At 56.8% G+C, this 18,690-nt stretch overlaps 1 protein-coding gene across 1 annotated transcript; it reads left to right on the top strand.

The window, feature by feature from the left end:
* The first annotated feature begins 9,993 nt into the window (after positions 1-9,993).
* LOC100279419 (UPF0496 protein) lies at positions 9,994-11,904 on the top strand. The gene has a single exon (NM_001152430.2). The coding sequence runs from the start codon at positions 10,688-10,690 to the stop codon at positions 11,804-11,806; it is 1,119 nt and encodes a 372-aa protein (NP_001145902.1). The 5' UTR covers positions 9,994-10,687; the 3' UTR covers positions 11,807-11,904.
* The last annotated feature ends 6,786 nt before the right edge of the window (positions 11,905-18,690 follow it).

Below are 18,690 nucleotides of genomic sequence, written 5' to 3'. Positions count from 1 at the left end.
AAGGGAGACTTTGACGTTCGAGGTGGTCGGGTTCCGAGGAACCTACCACGCGGTACTGGGGAGGCCATGCTACGCGAAGTTCATGGCCGTCCCCAACTACACCTACCTGAAGCTCAAGATGCCGGGCCCCAACGGGGTCATCACCGTCGGCCCCACGTACAAACACGCGTTCGAATGCGACGTGGAGTGCGTGGAGTACGCCGAGGCCCTCGCCGAGTCCGAGGCCCTCATCGCCGACCTGGAAAGCCTCTCCAAAGAGGTGCCAGACGTGAAGCGTCATGCCGGCAACTTCGAGCCAGCAGAGACGGTTAAGGCCGTCCCCCTCGACCCCGGTGGCGACACCTCCAAGCAGATCCGGATCGGTTCCGGGCTCGACCCAAAATAGGAAACAGTGCTCATCGACTTTCTCCGCGCAAACGCCGACGTCTTTGCGTGGAGTCCCTCGGACATGCCCGGCATACCGAGGGATGTCGCCGAGCACTCGCTGGATATTCGGGCTGGAGCCCGACCCGTCAGGCAGCCTCTGCGCCGATTCGACGAGGAGAAGCGCAGAGTGATAGGCGAGGAGATTCACAAGCTAATGGCAGCAGGGTTCATCAAAGAGGTATTCCATCCCGAATGGCTTGCCAACCCTGTGCTTGTGAGAAAGAAAGGGGGGAAATGGCGGATGTGTGTAGACTACACTGGTCTCAACAAAGCATGTCCGAAGGTTCCCTACCCTCTGCCTCGCATCGATCAAAACGTGGATTCCACTGCTGCGTGCGAAACCCTGTCCTTCCGTGATGCCTACTCAGGGTATCACCAAATCAGGATGAAAGAGTCCGACCAGCTCGCGACTTCTTTCATCACGCCCTTCGGCATGTACTGCTATGTCACCATGCCGTTCGGTTTGAGGAATGCGGGCGCGACGTACCAGCGGTGCATGAACCATGTGTTCGGCGAACACATCGGTCGCACAGTCGAGGCCTACGTCAATGACATCGTAGTCAAGACAAGGAAGGCTTCCGATCTCCTCTCCGACCTTGAAGTGACATTCCGATGTCTCAAAGCGAAAGGGGTCAAGCTCAATCCCGAGAAGTGTGTCTTCGGGGTGCCCCGGGGCATGCTCTTGGGGTTCATCGTCTCCGAGCGGGGCATTGAAGCCAACCCGGAGAAGATCACAGCTATCACCAGCACGGGGCCCATCAAGGACTTAAAAGGCGTAAAGAGGGTCATGGGATGTCTCGCAGCCCTGAGCCGCTTCATCTCACGCCTCGGCGAAAGAGGTCTGCCTCTGTACCGCCTCTTGAGGAAGGCCGAGTGTTTCGCTTGGACCCCTGAGGCCGAGGAAGCTCTCGGGAACCTGAAGGCGCTCCTCACAAAGGCGCCTATCTTGGTGCCCCCAGCTGATGGAGAAGCCCTCTTGGTCTACGTCGCCGCGACCACTCAGGTGGTTAGCGCCGCGATTGTGGTCGAGAGGCAAGAAGAGGGGCATGCGTTGCCCGTTCAGAGGCCAGTCTACTTCGTCAGCAAGGTACTCTCCGAGACCAAGATCCGCTACCCACAAGTCCAGAAGCTGCTGTATGCAGTGATCCTGACGAGGCAGAAGTTGCGACACTACTTCGAGTCTCATCCGGTAACTGTGGTGTCATCCTTCCCCCTGGGGGAGATCATCCAGTACCGAGAGGCCTCGGGCAGGATTGCGAAGTGCGCGGTGGAAATCATGGGCGAGACAATCTCGTTCGCCCCTCGGAAGGCCATCAAGTCCCAGGTATTGGCGGACTTCGTAGCCAAATGGGTCGACACCCAGCTGCCGACGGCTCCGATCCAATCGGAGCTCTGGACCATGTTTTTCGACGGGTCGCTGATGAAGACGGGAGCCGGCGCGGGCCTGCTCTTCATCTCGCCCCTCGGGAAACACCTACGCTACCTGCTACGCCTCCATTTCCCGGCGTCCAACAATGTGGCTGAGTACGAGGCTCTGGTCAACGGGTTGCGGATCGCCATCGAGCTAGGGGTCAGACGCCTCGACGCCCGCGGTGACTCGTAGCTCGTCATCGACCAAGTCATGAAGAACTCCCACTGCCGCGACCCGAAGATGGAGGCCTACTGCGATGAGGTTCGGCGCCTGGAAGACAAGTTCTACGGGCTCGAGCTTAACCACATCGCTCGGCGCTACAACGAGACTGCGAACGAGCTGGCAAAAATAGCCTCGGGGCGAACGACGGTTCCCCCGGACGTCTTCTCCCGGGATCTGCATCAACCCTCCGTCAAGATCGACGACACGCCCGAGCCCGAGGCACCCTCGGTCCAGCCCGAGGCACCCTCAGCTCGGCCCGAGGCGCCCTCGGTTCAGCCCGAGGTACCCTCGGCCCCCGAGGGTGAGGCACTGCACGTCGAGGAGGAGCAGAGCGGGGCCACGCCTGATCGAAATTGGCAGACCCCGTACCTGCAATATCTCCGCCAAGGAGAGCTACCCCTCGACCAAGCCGAGGCTCGGCAGGTAGCGCGACGCGCCAAGTCGTTCGTCTTGCTGGGCGATGAGAAGGAGCTCTACCACCGCAGCCCCTCGGGCATCCTTCAGCGATGCATCTCCATCGCCGAAGGTCAGGAACTCCTGCGAGAGATACACTCGGGGGCTTGCGGCCATCACGCAGCGCCTCGAGCCCTTGTCGGGAATGCTTTCCGGCAAGGCTTCTACTGGCCTACGGCGGTGGCTGACGCCACTAGAATTGTCCGCACCTGCAAAGGGTGCCAATTCTATGCGAAGCAGACCCACCTGCCCGCTCAGGCTCTGCAGACAATACCCATCACCTGGCCCTTTGCCGTGTGGGGTCTGGACCTCGTCGGTCCCTTGCAGAAGGCGCCCGGGGGCTACACGCACCTGCCGGTCGCCATCGACAAATTCTCCAAGTGGGTCGAGGTCCGACCTCTGAACAGCATTAGGTCCGAGCAGGCGGTGGCGTTCTTCACCAACATCATCCATCGCTTCGGGGTCCCGAACTCCATCATCACCGACAACGGTACCCAGTTCACCGGCAGAAAATTCTTGGATTTTTGCGAGGATCACCACATCCGGGTGGACTGGGCCGCCGTGGCTCATCCCATGTCGAATGGGCAAGTAGAGCGTGCCAACGGCATGATTCTACAAGGGCTCAAGCCTCGGATTTACAACGACCTCAACAAGTTCGGGAAGCGATGGATGAAGGAACTCCCCTCGGTGGTCTGGAGCCTGAGGACAACACCGAGCCGAGCCACGGGTTTCACGTCGTTCTTCCTGGTCTACGGGGACGAGGCCGTCTTGCCCACTGACTTGGAATACGGCTCCCCGAGGACGAGGGCCTACAACGGTCAAAGCAACCAAGCTAGCCGAGAAGACTCGCTGGACCAGCTGGAAGAGGCTCGGGACAAGGCCTTACTACACTCGGCGCGGTACCAGCAGTCCCTGCGACGCTACCATGCCCGAGGGGTCCGGCCCCGAGACCTCCAGGTGGGCGACCTGGTGCTTCGGCTGCGGCAAGACGCCCGAGGGAGGCACAAGCTCACGCCCCCCTAGGAGGGGTCATTCGTCATCGCCAAAGTTCTGAAGCCCGGAACGTACAAGCTGGCCAACAGTCAAGGCGAGGTCTACGGCAACGCTTGGAACATCCAACAACTACGTCGCTTCTACCCTTAAGATGCTTTCAAGTTGTTCATATACCTCTCACACACGCAAAGTTTAGTCATCAAGGAAGGGTCGGCCTCGCCTCGGCAAAGACCGACCCTCCCTCGGGGGCTAAAAGGGGGAAAACCCCCTCTGCGTTAAAATTTTCCTCGAAAAAAGATCTCTTCTGCCAGAATGTCTTTCGTGCTTTCTGTCTACTTCAAAAAGTGGATCCTGAAAACGACGGAGTACACGTAAGCAGCCAAGGCTGACCGAGCCGAGGGACTCCTACGCCTCTGGGATACGGATACCTCACTCATCACCTTCTGCGATAAGTAACTCGCGTTCGGATAAAGTGATTCCGCGGATCGAACAAGTCTTTACGTTCGGAAGCTCTTCTGCCGAAGCGATCCTTCGAGCCTTCTCGACTGAGTCGGTGACAGGGCCTCATGGACGGGTGAAAGTACGCGTAAGCGGCAAGGCCGACCGAGCCGAGGGACTCCCACGCCTCCGGGATACGGATACCTCACTCATCACCTTCCGCGAGAAGCAACTCTCGCTCGCACAAACATCCTTGTTACCGACAAAAAAGTCCAGATACTCGAAACAAGAGGAAAAGAGACGCAGCTTTACAACGCAGCGAGGGTGTGTGTTCTGGCCTCGGCGGCCGCAGAAGGCACACGCTACAAGACAATCTGTTCCTGCAGGCTCGGGTCTTCACGCTGGAAGGGGGCTGTAGCACCCTCGGCATCGACGACACCTTCAGCGAGGTCCGACCCAGCCTCGGACGGTGACGCGGTCCAGGGACTTCTCCGGGAATCCGGCCCGAGCAGGCGGCTCGGCCGGTTGCCCCTGGGGCCTCAGCCAACCATCTTCCAAGGGCGCCAGCCCGATCCGAGGCCTCGGCTGATCAACTCCGGCGTCGGTCCCGCTGACGGACAACCCGGCTAGGCTCCGGCCAACCAGGTTTTCATTTTCGAGCCAACTCCGCCTCTATTCGTGCTGATATCGCTACCCCTGGCCTCGGCTCGTCGAAGAGCGGCCAAGGGGTCTCTTTAACTAAGCTAGAGGAGCCTCAAACAACAAGGCAGACCGAGCCAAGGGACTCCTACGCCTCCGGGATACGGATACCTCACTCGTCACCTTGACACGGGGCGACTCATGCTTGGTGAAGCGGTTCAGATAATCAACAGGCGAGACTTAGTGCTCGAAAATGAGGAAAAAACACGGCTCCGTGCCAAAATTACATACATGTTCAGGCCTCGACAGCCACGATGAACAAAAACACTGGCATTCGAAGTGCCATTACAAACGGAACTCCGGTTCCCCCTCCGTAGGTACGAACAACCCCACTCGATAGGGGTGGGCCTGCAGAGCAATAGAAGACCGACGAACGGCGCGCCGTCACCTGCTCCAGCAGCAGCGACGACGACGACTTCTGCTCCGGGGGGCCAAACAGCGGCAGCACTGACCTCAGGGCGGGTGCTGCTGCCAGGAGGCCCCCGCCCATGCCCAAACTCGTAAGGCAAGGACGGGCAGAAGGCCGTAGAGTTGGAGGTCGGTCCGTGGGCAGCCTTGGCTATCGCACCGGCGGAAGAACCTCTTCCAGCTACCGTGGCAGACGCCGGCGCCGCGAGCGGCTCCGAAGCCACTCGCGTCCGAAAGCCGGGCACGCTGCAGCTGCCAGTGCCACGGACGACAACCGCCCCTCCCTCCCATCAATGAGTGAAGGAGCGGGCCACCGCCCACGCAGGGGCTGACCCCAACTCGGCACACTCCCCTCCCCAGCCTTGGTGATGAAAATCCTTGAGGCTGAGGGAGGGGGAGAGGCCGCAGCCCGGCTCGCTTTCCCCCACCATCAAGCTGGAGGTCACCATCTTGGGTGACCGCCGGTGGAGGGGTGCAGCCGGGCTGCATGATGAAAATCCTTGAAGCCGAACGATGGCTGAAGGGTACCAACTCCCACGGAGTTGTGTTCGTCCAACGATGAGGCGAAAAGACGGTGGGTACCCCCCATCCGGGGGCTTGGAAGGTGGAAAGACGTGATGCATAAGGGAGGGAGAAGACATGGTCGCCTTCCGAAAGGGGTCGCCCTCCTTTTAAAGGCAACTCTCCCTACGTGCGCCCCCAAACGTCACGGGCTGAGTCTTCTCCAACACGCTCCAAGGCCCTCCCCTGTGGCGCTGGGGCTGGGTCCCGCATGTCATGCAAACCGGCTCAGAGCAGAAGAAGCCAAACCGCCGCGCATGGTGCACACAATCGCCCAGCGGTTACAGGCGACCCCCACTTTTGCCCAAACCAACGGGCGGAAGGGGCGGGCAGCCATGCAGGCGGCATGCAACCGCGCCAGGTGGACGTGCTTCTCCGACTCCCAACACGCCGGCATGGAGGCCCAGGCCCACGCGTCACGCAACCGGCGCGCCGGATGCTGCATGCAAGCAACTGCACCGCCATTTGCGCCACCACCGCGCCTCTTCGGTTGCGGAGCCAATGCCGCGACTCGAGGCGACCCAGCGCACGACCCAGCAGCGCCAGCATGGCGCGACGATCAATGCAGCCGAAAGTGGGCCGACAGTAATGACGGTGGCAGGCGGGCGGGAGCAGCGGTCACGTCGTCGGCCAGGCTCACGTCCCATCCGGGGGCAGCAAGAGAACCCCCTCTCACGGCGTGAAGACAGGGCGCCCGTGATCCGTTCCTCGAACGGCTCGCGCACGCGCAACGGTCGCCCCGCCAACCACTCGCCCCGTCGCATTAACTCCGCGGCGAGACAGGCGGCGCTTCTGGCGGGAGAAGTGGGCGACGCTTCGCCTTCGCCGTAATAACCGCGCCAAAAAAAGGTACGCCACGTCGTTCGATTTCGTATCCTTTTCCTTTTCTCCTCTTTCTCTATCTCTTGCAACAGGGACCGGGAAAGGGGGATACCCCGAAAAGGATCCTTCCCCGTGAAGGAACCGGGCTCCGAGCCCCCCCTACTGATCAGAGGTTCGAAGGCTGGCCCCCCGAGGGGTTCAACAGCCGCCTCAGATCGCGTGGGCCCTACACCCACTACTGGTCAGAGGTTCGAAGGCCGGCCCCCCGAAGGGATCCACGGCCGCCTCAGGCTACTCGGGCTCCGCGCCCATTACTGATCAGGGGTTCGAAGGCTGGCCCCCGAAGGGTTCACAGTCGCCTCAGACGCCGAGCGAGGGATGACCAGGGGTACGTTCGATACATAACCAAGGCTCGGGCTGCGCTCCCGAGGTACCCTAGGACATTTCCGAGACCAGCGGGAGCGATCTTGTAACGGAATCCCTTCGGAGGGAGGCATCGAGCCCTCGGACCCTGTCGCTAGGGGACCGGGTCCGGCAGATCACCCGCAGGTACTTTTGGGCGTGCCTCTGGGCCCCTAGCCGACCCCCAACGAACGGGGCACGGGCGTCCACTCGGATTACCCGCTTGCAGCTCACCGGAGACACCATGTTCGGTGCCCATCGAGGGTAACATGGCGCTCTCCCCCCCTCCTCCTTGCGAAAAGGCGACATAGGGGCGTATGTAAAAAAGCCGAGTCTGTCCCTGATCGCCCTCTCGCCCTGTGCGGAGGCTCGGGGGCTGCTCTCGCAAACCCGGCTCCGGCCGAACCGTTGACAGCATCAACATACCAGCCCAAGAACTTGGGCCCCGACCGTGCACCCGGGCTACGGCCAGTTCGCATGAGGGAACAACCAGACCAGCCGAAGCATTACGCAAGGCATTAAGACCTCGAAGGAGTGAAACCACTCCTCCGAGGCCTCGGGGGCTACACCCGGCGGGTGCGCTCGCGCGCACCCACTGGAACAAAATGCAACCGAGAAAGGCTGGTCCCCTTGCAAAAAAGTGCGACGAAAGCCTCCATGCGAGTGCTAACACTCCCTTCGAGGCTCGGGGGCTACTGTCGGGGACCATAATTAGGGGTACCCTCAAGACGCCTAATTCTCAGCTGGTAACCCCCATCAGCATAAAGCTGCAGAGGCCTGATGGGTACGATTAAGTCAGGGATCAGTCCATACGAGCGACTCGATCACGCCTCGCCCGAGCCTAGCCTCGGACAAGGGCAGCCGACCCCGAGGGATTTCCGTCTCGCCCGAGGCCCCCCCTCCAACGGCGGACACATCTCCGGCTCGCCCGAGGCCTTGCCTTCGCTAAGAAGCAACCCTGACTAAATCGCCGCGCCGACCGACCGAGTCGCAGGAGCATTTAACGCAAAGGTGGTCTGACACCTTTATCCTGACGCACGCCCCCCGGCAGAGCCGAAGTGACCGCCGTCACTTCGCCGCTCCACTGACCGGTCTGACAGAAGGACAGCGCCGCCTGCGCCACTCCGACTGCGGTGCCACTTGACAGAGTGAGACTGACAGGCAGTCAGGCCCTGCCAAAGGCACCATAGGAAGCTCCGCTCCGCCCGACCCAGGGCTCGGACTCGGGCTAAGCCCCGGAAGACGGCGAACTCCGCTCCGCCCGACCCAGGGCTCGGACTCGGGCTAAGCCCCGGAAGACGGCGAACTCCGCTCCGCCCGACCCAGTGCTCGGACTCGGGCTAAGCCCCCGAAGACTGCGAACTCCGCTCCGCCCGACCCAGGGCTCGGACTCGGGCTAAGCCCCGGAAGACGGCGAACTCCGCTCTGCCCGACCCAGGGCTCGGACTCGGGCTCAGCCCCAGAAGACGACGAACTCCGCTTCGCCCGACCCTAGGGCTCGGACTCCGCCCTGGCCTCTGCCGAACGACCTCCGCCTCGCCCGACCCAGGGGCTCGGACTCGGCCTCGGCCATGGAAGACAGACTCTACCTCGGCTTCAGATGAGCCTCCACGTCGCCCAACCTAGGGCGCAGACCAGCCACGTCAACAAGAAGCGCCATCATCACCCTACCCCGAGCTGACTCGGGCCGCAGAGAACAAGACCGGTGTCCTATCTGGCTAGCTCCGCCAGATAGGCAATGATGGCGCCCCGCATGCCCTGTGACGATGGTGGCTCACAGCTCTCTTACGGAAGCAGGAGGACGTCAGCAAGGACTCAACCGCTCCGACAGCTGTCCCTCCGCTAGGCTCCGCCGCTCCTCCGACAGCCACGACACCACACCAGCTGGGTGCCAAGATCTCTCCGGCTGCCACATTGGCATGTACTTAGGGCGCTAGCTCTCCCCCGCTAGACACGTAGCACTCTGCTACACCCCCATTGTACATCTGGATCCTCTCCTTACGCCTATAAAAGGAAGGACCAGGGCCCTCTTAGAGAGGGTTGGCCGCGCGGGGACGAGGACGAGACAGGCGCTCTCTTGGGGCCGCTCGCTTCCCTCACCCGTGTGGACGCTTGTAACCCCCTACTGCAAGCGCACCCGACCTGGGCGCGGGACGAACACGAAGGCCGCGGGATTTCCACCTCTCTCACGCCCGCCTCCGGCCACCTCGCTTCCCCCCTTCGCGCTCGCCCACGCGCTCGACCCATCTGGGCTGAGGCACGCGGCACATTCACTCGTCGGCTTAGGGACCCCCGGTCTCGAAACGCCGACACATATAGTCTACAATATTAAAAAATTGTATAAGATGAGATTTAGAGGGTCTTACATTTTATTGAACAAGTCAACCATCGTGTGACCAAGCTAAGGATGGGCCCGCATGTCAGCCACGTATACCGGAGAAGAAGCATTAGTCATGTCATGTCTGTAGACTGCAGTCGGCGCAACGCCCTTCTCTCTAGATCCTTGGGAAACCACGTCGGCCGGGGCCGGCTTTCATCCTCTGTTTTTTTTTTCCTCACAGCTTCAGACTGGTCCGGCTTACTCTGTCATGAGTCATGATGCCGCTTGGTGCTTCTAAAGCTTCACAGAGAGGAGAAATGGATAAAAAAGGCTCTTGAGACTTGGCTATCACACAAAGAAAACTGAAAGGAAATAACGGCCACGTCTCGGTTGTGGCGACCATAAAATCTGGGATTCAGGATCGACGAGTGACCAATGACTTTGGCCACAGGACTTCCTCCGGATATACATGTGTATATATGACGATGTACGAGTTGGATCAGTGTAAGCTACTCTTACTGCTGATCTCACGTCGCACGTCTTGTGATTAGCCAGCCACATGCTTAATGCGGCTAATTTGTGGGAGTGACGAGCATGGACCGGGTACATCTGGCCAGAAGAATTCAGACACTCCACTCATCAGTTTCAGCTTAGAAGAGGTTTCATCGCGATCACGAGCTCATCATGTGGGCTAGATGCCACGGAACCTGACCAGAAGCTCACCGGAGAAAGCACAAGATTCCATATAACAGAATTCAGTTTGCGAATTGCCAATTTCTCTCCGATGCGCCGATTAGCATTCGCCGTTGAGCCTTTTTGGCTTTTGCTGTGGCCCCCGACAAGGCACCATGCCAAGCCCCTCGTTGCTTTGCTTCCCCCAGGCTGCAAGATCCTCCTCCGCCGACCTCGAGGAGAGGAGGGGAACATGAAACACGCGCAATTGCTGCTGAGCTACTTACTACACACACCGCAGCGGTGCACACCACGTCCACAGTCCACACGCGCGCGCCTAGGCCTAGCGATGGAGTGACAAGCATCGGGTTGCTTCCGGCGATGGCCATTGCCAACCCCGCCCCCCGTCTCCTTCGTCATGCGTACAAGACATCCCCACATCACCCCCTCCTCCACCACCTCCTCGCCGCACCGCAAAATCCACCTCCCCTTCCCGGCCCTGCATTGCATCCGTTCTTCTTGCTTGCTTCCCCGGAACCTCGCGCTTGGTCTGACGCAACGCAACGCGCCTTCGGGCCCTGAGATAAAATCTCCCAGCGCTCGCTTGCTCCGCCAAAATTCACTCCTTGGAATTTCCTGAGCTGTGGGAAATTTTCTCTTTTGTTTTGGTTCTTCTTTGTCCCCTTAGGTCGCTAGCATTTGTGCGTTCCGCCGAAGCTCCCTTGTTTGATCCGTCCTAGTTGCGGAAGCGCCTCTTGATTTGGTTCTAAAATACATCGTTTCTTGTTTTCATCCTTCCGAAGGGGGGGAAATCATCTTTTTTGGGCCCTGATTTGAGTGTGTCACCTTTGGTTCCGGCAATGGGGAACAGCAGCAGCAGCAACAGACGTCCGCCGGGGCCCTCGGAGCCGGCGGAAGAGCTGAGCTCATACGAGGCCGCGTGCCGGTCGGACCCGGAGCTGCGCACCTTCGACACGACGCTGCAGCGGCGCACCAGCCGCGCCATCTCGACGCTGGCCGTGGGCGTCGAGGTGCGGTCGATGTCGCTGGACTCGCTCCGCGAGGTCACCGGCTGCCTCCTCGACATGAACCAGGAGGTGGTGCGCGTCATCCTCGACTGCAAGAAGGACATCTGGAAGAGCCCCGAGCTGTTCGACCTCGTCGAGGACTACTTCGAGAGCAGCCTGCAGACCCTCGATTTCTGTACCGCACTCGACAAGTGCCTCAAGCGCGCCCGCGACTCCCAGCTCCTCCTCCACGTCGCGCTCCAGCGCTTCGACGACGAGGAAGACATCGACGCCGCCGCCGCTGCTCCCTCCGCCCGGTACGCGCGCACGCTGCACGAGCTGCGCCAGTTCAAGACGGCCGGGGACCCCTTCACGGACGAGTTCTTCGCCGCGTTCCAGGCCGTTTACCGGCAGCAGCTGGCAATGCTGGAGAAGCTGCAGCAGCGCAAGCACCGGCTCGACAAGAAGGTCAAGACCATCAAGGCGTGGCGCCGGGTGTCAAGCATCATCTTCGCGACCACGTTCGCGGCCGTGCTCATCTGCTCCGTTGTTGCCGCGGCCATCGCCGCCCCGCCTGTGGCCGCGGCATTGGCCGCGGCTGCTGCAGTCCCTCTGGGGTCTATGGGGAAGTGGATCGATTCGTTGCTGAAAGGGTATCAGGACGCGCTCCGCGGACAGAAGGAGGTGGTGAGCACAATGCAGGTTGGCACATTCATTGCCATCAAGGATTTGGACAGTATCAGAGTCCTCATCAACCGGGTGGAGCTGGAGATCAGCTCAATGGTAGACTGCGTAGAGTTTGCAGAGCGGGATGAGGAGGCGGTGAAATTTGGGGTGGAGGAGATCAAGAAGAAGCTGGAGAACTTCATGAAGAGTGTCGAAGATCTAGGAGAGCAAGCAGACCGGTGTAGCCGGGATATCCGTCGTGCAAGGACCGTTGTTCTGCAAAGAATCATCCGACATCCAAACTGAAAAATAAAGGGAAATGTAAGGTATGGATGTCTTAATATATAGCCATGTTACTCTTAATAATGTTGTGATGGAATGTACATAAGAGATGCACCTTTAGGAAAGTGTGAATGAGTCAAATCGATTTCATTATCATTTGATTCATGGAATCTGTACTTCCATACTTGATTATCTCTTTGGTTGTCTATCTGGGGACATATCTGGTGCACATAGAAGACTGATGCACATGGTGCACATATTAAATCATCACCACTCATTTTAGATCTAACGTCTCTAGTTGATTATTCAATTTACACATAACACCTTCCACCACTACACACCACCACGTTGAAGGGTGTCCTTAGTAAAATGTATCAAACAACTAGAGACGTTAGATAAAAAATGAGTGGTGATGATTTAATATGTGCACCATGTGCACCAATATTCCATGTGCACTAGATATGTTGTCTATCTCTCTTTTCCCCCTTGATAATGTGCAAGATTATTGTTGGCGTTACTGCAATTTCCCCCTCATCTGTTTTGTTTTCACGAATAATTCAATACTAGCGATAAATAAACATATTTATAAAACTATACTGCTACTAGTAGATGCAATATATTAGTCGTGGCCATGATCCACGGAGGTCATCTGGCTAGCACTTAACAGTGTTGCTGCCTTCCAATTTTCTTGAGAGCTTGTTTGGTGAGTCTGGATAGAAGGGGATTAAATCTCTCTCTAGTTAAAATTGAATAGAATGTTAATCTCAGAGATCTAGACGTAACTGAAAAGTGTTCCGATGTCCAAATTTCTGGAGTTCCATGGCAAAGAAAAACAAAATGTCGTTATCTCTATTGTTGTGTTCCCGAGGTGTATGTGGCCCTGTTTGGTTGTTTGGGATTGGAGCCCCGGATTAATTCTTAGACGGATTATTTCTCTAATTTATATAGATTTTGATGAGCTAGAATAAATCCTGGTTTATTCCGGTACAATCGAACGGGCCTTTAAGAGTAAGTTTAATAATGTAGTTGTCTGCTAGCTGTAAGGATCCTTACAGTCTGCCTTCTAGCCCATACATATAGTGGTTTAGCTTTTCATAATTAATACATGACCCACTTATTCTCTCACAATATTTTTTGGATCTTGTGTCGCTATAAGTTTACAACCCGCTTCTCCTCTCTCTACTCTTCTCTTTCATCTACACCACTACACCAGCATCCAGACGGCTTACTGCCTCTTATTATACTTGCACTAAGTGAAGCGAAATTTTCTATTCAAATGTTTGATTATACAAGAAAACATCTAGCATTGACCTTTTTCTTTCTTTAATGCATAACAGTTAGTAAGATCCTCAAACATCCAACCTGTAACGACAGTATCTTCAACAATGCAACCCTAACTCTAGCTGCTGCTAAATTCAATTTCAGAAGAAATAAGTTTTTTCCCCCAAATTTGTGAATGGCTAGATAGCTTCCAGTGTATGTTTTCTTTTCTTTTTCTTTCCTTCTTTTTGTACATAACTTTTTGTTGCAATAATATATAATCAGTAGGAGTACAAACCTCTTATGTTCCATTAGAAAAAAGATTATATGATCCTAAAAGGCTGCAAAATGTTTGCAATTCATCTTCTGAACCTTTTCTTTTTATTGAATACCCGTTTTTTATGTTCATGAAATATTTCCACATGTTGCCTGCATTATTTTGGATCAAGTAAACGTCTACTTTTCGCAGTTCACCTGTATATTTGTTTCTTTAGAGATTGTTGTAATTATCTGTAGAGCAGTAGAAGTATCTCCACTAACTCCTAAGGCAGAGATCCATTTTTTTGCCATTGAACTATTGCCCAAGTTTTATTTTGACCATGCAATTCTAAAACCAAAAATCTCTGAGCACCGAACTATCAATACTGGACAAATTTGACCATTTAGTTAGTCTCAAAGGAGGTTTGGTGTGCTTTCTAAAAAAACACGTTTACTTTATTTTAAAACCAAAAATGAAAGCAATACCAATTTTTGTTAAATGTGAGAACGTATGGATGAATGGTTGAACGCATGGCTGAACATATGGGTAAAACTTATTGCTTCCATGTTATATATTGTGATTCCCGTAAAAAACATGTTCAAATTTAGACTAATTGCTTCCATGATATATATTGTGATTCCCGTAAAAAAACATGTTCAAATTTAGACTAAAACCGTGTCGAAATTTTTGTTAATTTTTTTTTTACTTCCATGCTATGTATTGTCATGCCTTTAAAAGCCATGTTCAAATTTAGGCTAAACCGTATCAACATTTTTTCAAAAATCAGGGGCGAACCTAGGGCTTTATTGGAATTTTGTAAATTTTTTAGTAAAACATTGTTAAAGTTAAAAAAAATTGTATCATATAATAAGCTGACCTAGTGACTTCAACACTATTCTTGGCTAAATTCGTCAATGCCACAAATATGTACATTCAATATATAGTCTAAATCAAGCTAGTGTATCGTTGACGCTCCGACGATGCTGGATCCTCTATCCATTTTAATATTTTAAACAATAAATTTAATAAAACTAAAATATGGATAATGCATTTGAGAGCGTGATTACTACATCCATACAAAGATTAAAAGTAAAATACATATCTAATATAGATATAAGTATTATGTATAAAGAACGAGATATAAAAGACATTGTTGTAAAGGAAGAAGATATAAAGGAGACGGTAAACGACGAATATAGAAAATGAACTATGGTTTCTATATATGTTATATCTTTTCTCTACTACCTCCTTAGTTGCAATTTATAATTCGTTTGACCTTTTTCTCTAAGTTTGATCGGATTGTCTTATTAAAAAGATTTATAATTATTATTATTTTTACTATGACATCGTTTAATATGTAATATACTTTAAGTGTGTCTTTGAATTTTCATTTTTCAAAAATAATCATAAGACGAGTCGTTCAAACTTGGTAAAAAAAGTCAAACGAATTAGATAATAAAACGAGAGGAGTACTATAAAACTTCGGTTTCAACGATTGTCCTGCGCCATCACTTTTACAAGAAAACCTCTAGTATTTGTTAGAAATCAATTTGTAGTTTCTACAAGTGTCGGCGTTTCGAGACCGGGGGGTCCCTCGGGCCGACGAGTGAGTGTCGCCGCGTGCCCCAGCCCAGATGGGTCGAGCGCGTGGGCGAGCGCGAAGGGGGGAAGGAGTGTGGCGGCCGGAGACCGGCGTGAGAGAGGTGGGAATCCCGCGGCCTTCGTGTTCGTCCAGCGCCCGGGTCGGGTGCGCTTGCAGTAGGGGGTTACAAGCGTCCAGGCGGGAGAGGGAAGCGAGCGGCCCCAAGAGAGCGCCTGTCCCGTCCTCGTCCCCGCGCGGCCAACCCTCTCTAAGAGGGCCCTGGTTCTTCCTTTTATAGGCGTAAGGAGAGGATCCAGGTGTACAATGGGGGTGTAGCAGAGTGCTACGTGTCTAGCGGGGGAGAGCTAGCGCCCTAAGTACATGCCGATGTGGCAGCCGGAGAGATTTTGGCACCCAGCTGGTGTGATGTCGTGGCCGTCGGAGGAGCGACGGAGCCTGGCGGAGGGACAGCTGTCGGAGCGGTTGAGTCCTTGCCGACGTCCTCCTGCTTCCGTAAGAGAGCTGAGAGCCGCCGTCGTCACAGAGCATGCGGGGCGCCATCATTGCCTATCTGACGGAGCTAGCCAGATGGGACACCGGTCTTGTTCTCTGCGGCCCGAGTCAGCTCGGGGTAGGGTGATGATGGCGCTTCCTGTTGACGTGGCTGGCCTGCGCCCTAGGTTGGGCGACGTGGAGGTTCCTCCGAAGCCGAGGTCGAGTCTGTCTTCCATGGCCGAGGCCGAGTCCGAGCCCCTGGGTCGGGCGAGGCGGAGAACGTTCGGCAGTGGCCAGGGCGGAGTCCGAGCCCTGGGGTCGGGCGAAGCGGAGTTCGTCGTCTTCTGGGGCTGAGCCCGAGTCCGAGCCCTGGGTCGGGCGGAGCGGAGTTCGTCGTCTTCTGGGGCTGAGCCCGAGTTCGAGCCCTAGGGTCGGGCGGAGCGGAGTTCGTCGTCTTCCGGGACTTAGCCCGAGTCCGAGCCCTGGGTCGGGCGGAGCGGAGTTCGCCGTCTTCCGGGACTTAGCCCGAGTCCGAGCCCTGGGTCAGGCGGAGCGGAGTTCGCCGTCTTCCGGGACCTAGCCCGAGTCCGAGCCCTGGGTCGGGCGGAGCGGATTTCGCCGTCTTCCGGGACCTAGCCCGAGTCCGAGCCCTAGGTCGGGCGGAGCGGAGCTTCCTATGGTGCCTTTGGCAGGGCCTGACTGCCTGTCAGTCTCATTCTGTCAAGGGGCACTGCAGTCGGAGCGGCGCAGGCGGCGCTGTCCTTCTGTCAGGCCGGTCAGTGGAGCGGTGAAGTGACGGCGGTCACTTCGGCTCTGCCGGGGGGCGTGCGTCAGGATAAAGGTGTCAGGCCACCTTTGCGTTAAATGCTCCTGCGATTCGGTCGGTCGGTGCGGCGATTTGGTCAGGGTTGCTTCTTAGCGAAGGCAGGGCCTCGGGCGAGCCGGAGATGTGTCCGCCGTTGGAGGGGGGCCTCGGGCGAGACGGAAATCCTCCGGGGTCAACTGCCCTTGTCCGAGGCTAGGCTCGGGCGAGGCATGATCGAGTCGCTCGAATGGACTGATCCCTGACTTAATCGCACCCATCAGGCCTTTGCAGCTTTATGCTGATGGGGGTTACCAGCTGAGAATTAGGAGTCGAGAGGGTACCCCTAATTATGGTCCCCGACAGTAGCCCCCGAGCCTCGAAGGGAGTGTTAGCACTCGCTTGGAGGCTTTCGTCGCACTTTTTTGCAAGGGGACCAGCCTTTCTCGGTTGCATTTTGTTCCGGTGGGTGCGCACGAGCGCACCCGCCGGGTGTAGCCCCCGAGGCCTCGGAGGAGTGGTTTCACTCCTTCGAGGTCTTAATGCCTTGCGTAATGTTTCGGGTGGTCTGGTTGTTCCCTCATGCGAACTGGCCGTAGCCCGGATGTACGGTCGGGGCCCAAGTTCTCGGGCTAGTATGTTGATGCTGTCAACGGTTCGGCCGGAGCCGGGTTTGCGAGAGCAGCCCCCGAGCCTCTGCACAGGGCGAGAGGGCGATCAGGGACAGACTCAGCTTTTTTACATACGCCCCTGCGTCGCCTTTCCGCAAGGAGGAGGGGGGAAAGCGCCATGTTGCCCTCGATGGGCGCCGAACATGGTGTCTCCGGTGAGCTGCAAGCGGGTAATCCGAGTGGACGTCCGTGCCCCGGTCGTTAGGGGTCGGCTAGGGGCCCAGAGGCACGCCCAAAAGTACCTGCGGGTGATCTGCCGGACCCGGTCCCCTGGCGACGGGGTCCGAGGGCTCGATGCCTCCCTCTGATGGGATTCCGTTACAAGATCGCTCCCGCTGGTCTCGGAAATGTCCTAGGGTACCTCGGGAGCGCAGCCTGAGCCTTGGTTATGTATCGAACGTACCCCTGGTCATCCCTCGCTCGGCGTCTGAGGCGGCTGTGAACCCTTCGGGGGCCAGCCTTCGAACCCCTGATCAGTAATGGGCGCGGAGCCCGGGTAGCCTGAGGCGGCCGTGGAACCCTTCGGGGGGCCGGCCTTCGAACCTCTGACCAGTAGTGGGTGTATGGCCCACACGATCTGAGGCGGCTGTTGAAACCCTTCGGGGGGCCAGCCTTCGAACCTCTGATCAGTAAGGAGGCTCGGAGCCTGGTTCCTTCACGGGGAAGGATCTTTTTCGGGGTATCCCCTTTCCCGGTCCCTGTTGCAAGAGATAGAGAAAGAGGAAAAAAGGAAAAAGATACGAAATCAAACGACGTGGCGTACCTTTTTTGGCGCGGTTATTACGGCGAAGGCGAAGCGTCGCCCACTGCTCCTGCCGGAAGCGCCGCCTGTCCTGCCGCGGAGTTAATGCGACGGGGCGAGCTGTTGGCGGGGCGGCTGTTGTGCGTGCGCGAGCCATTCGAGGAACGGTTCACGGGCGCGTTGTCTTCACGCCGCGAGAGGGGGTTCTCTTGCTGCCCCCGGATGGGACGTGAGCTTGGCTGACGACGTGACCGCTGCTCCCGCCCGCCTGCTACCGTCATTACCGCCGACCCACTTTTGGCTGCATTGACCGCCGCGTCGGGCGGGCGCTGCTGGGTCCTGCGCTGGGTCGCCTCGAGTCGCGGTGGTGGCGCAAGTGGCGGTGCAGTTGCTTGCATGCAGCATCCGGCGCGCCGGTTGCGTGACGCGTGGGCCTGGGCCTCCATGCTGGCGTGTCGGGAGTCGGAGAAGCGCGTCCACTTGGCGCGGTTGCATGCCGCCTGCATGGCTGCCCGCCTCTTTCGCCCGTTGGTCTGGGCAAAAGTGGAGGGTCACTTGTAACCGCTGGGCGGTTGTGTGCACCACGCGCGGTGGTTTGGCTTCTTCTGCTCTGAGCCAGTTTGCATGACATGCGGGACCCAGCCCCCGCGCCGCAGGGGAGGGCCTTGGAGCGTGTTGGAGAAGACTCAGCCCGTGACGGCTGGGGGCGCAAGTAGGGAGAGTTGCCTTTAAAAGGAGGGCGACCCCTTTCGGAAGGCGACCATGTCTTCTTGCTCCCTTATGCATCGCGTCTTTCCACCTTCCAAGCCCCCGGATGGGGGATACCCGCTGTCTTTTCGCCTCATCGTTGGAGGAACGCAACTCCGTGGGAGTTGGTACCTTTCAGCCATCGTTCGGCTTCAAGGATTTTCATCAGCCAGCCCGGCTGTACCCCCCCCCCCCCGCCGGCGGTCACCCGAGACGGTGTCCACCAGCTCCTGGGTGGGGAGAAGCAAGCGGGGCTGCGATCTTGGTCCCACCCTCAGCTTCAAGGATGTTCATCATCCTCGCTGGGGTGGGGGCCGGGCTGAGCCGGAGCTCTACCTCCCGCGCGGGTT

The sequence above is a fragment of the Zea mays genome, chromosome 9, assembly GCF_902167145.1.
Source record: "Zea mays cultivar B73 chromosome 9, Zm-B73-REFERENCE-NAM-5.0, whole genome shotgun sequence".
In the NCBI taxonomy this organism is placed as follows: Eukaryota; Viridiplantae; Streptophyta; class Magnoliopsida; order Poales; family Poaceae; genus Zea; species Zea mays.
This window is presented reverse-complemented; position numbering and strand designations above follow the sequence as displayed.

Coding starts and splice junctions, on each gene's coding strand:
- LOC100279419 (NM_001152430.2), top strand. CDS start 10,688: ATGGGGAACAGCAGCAGCAGCAACAGACGTCCGCCGGGGCCCTCGGAG.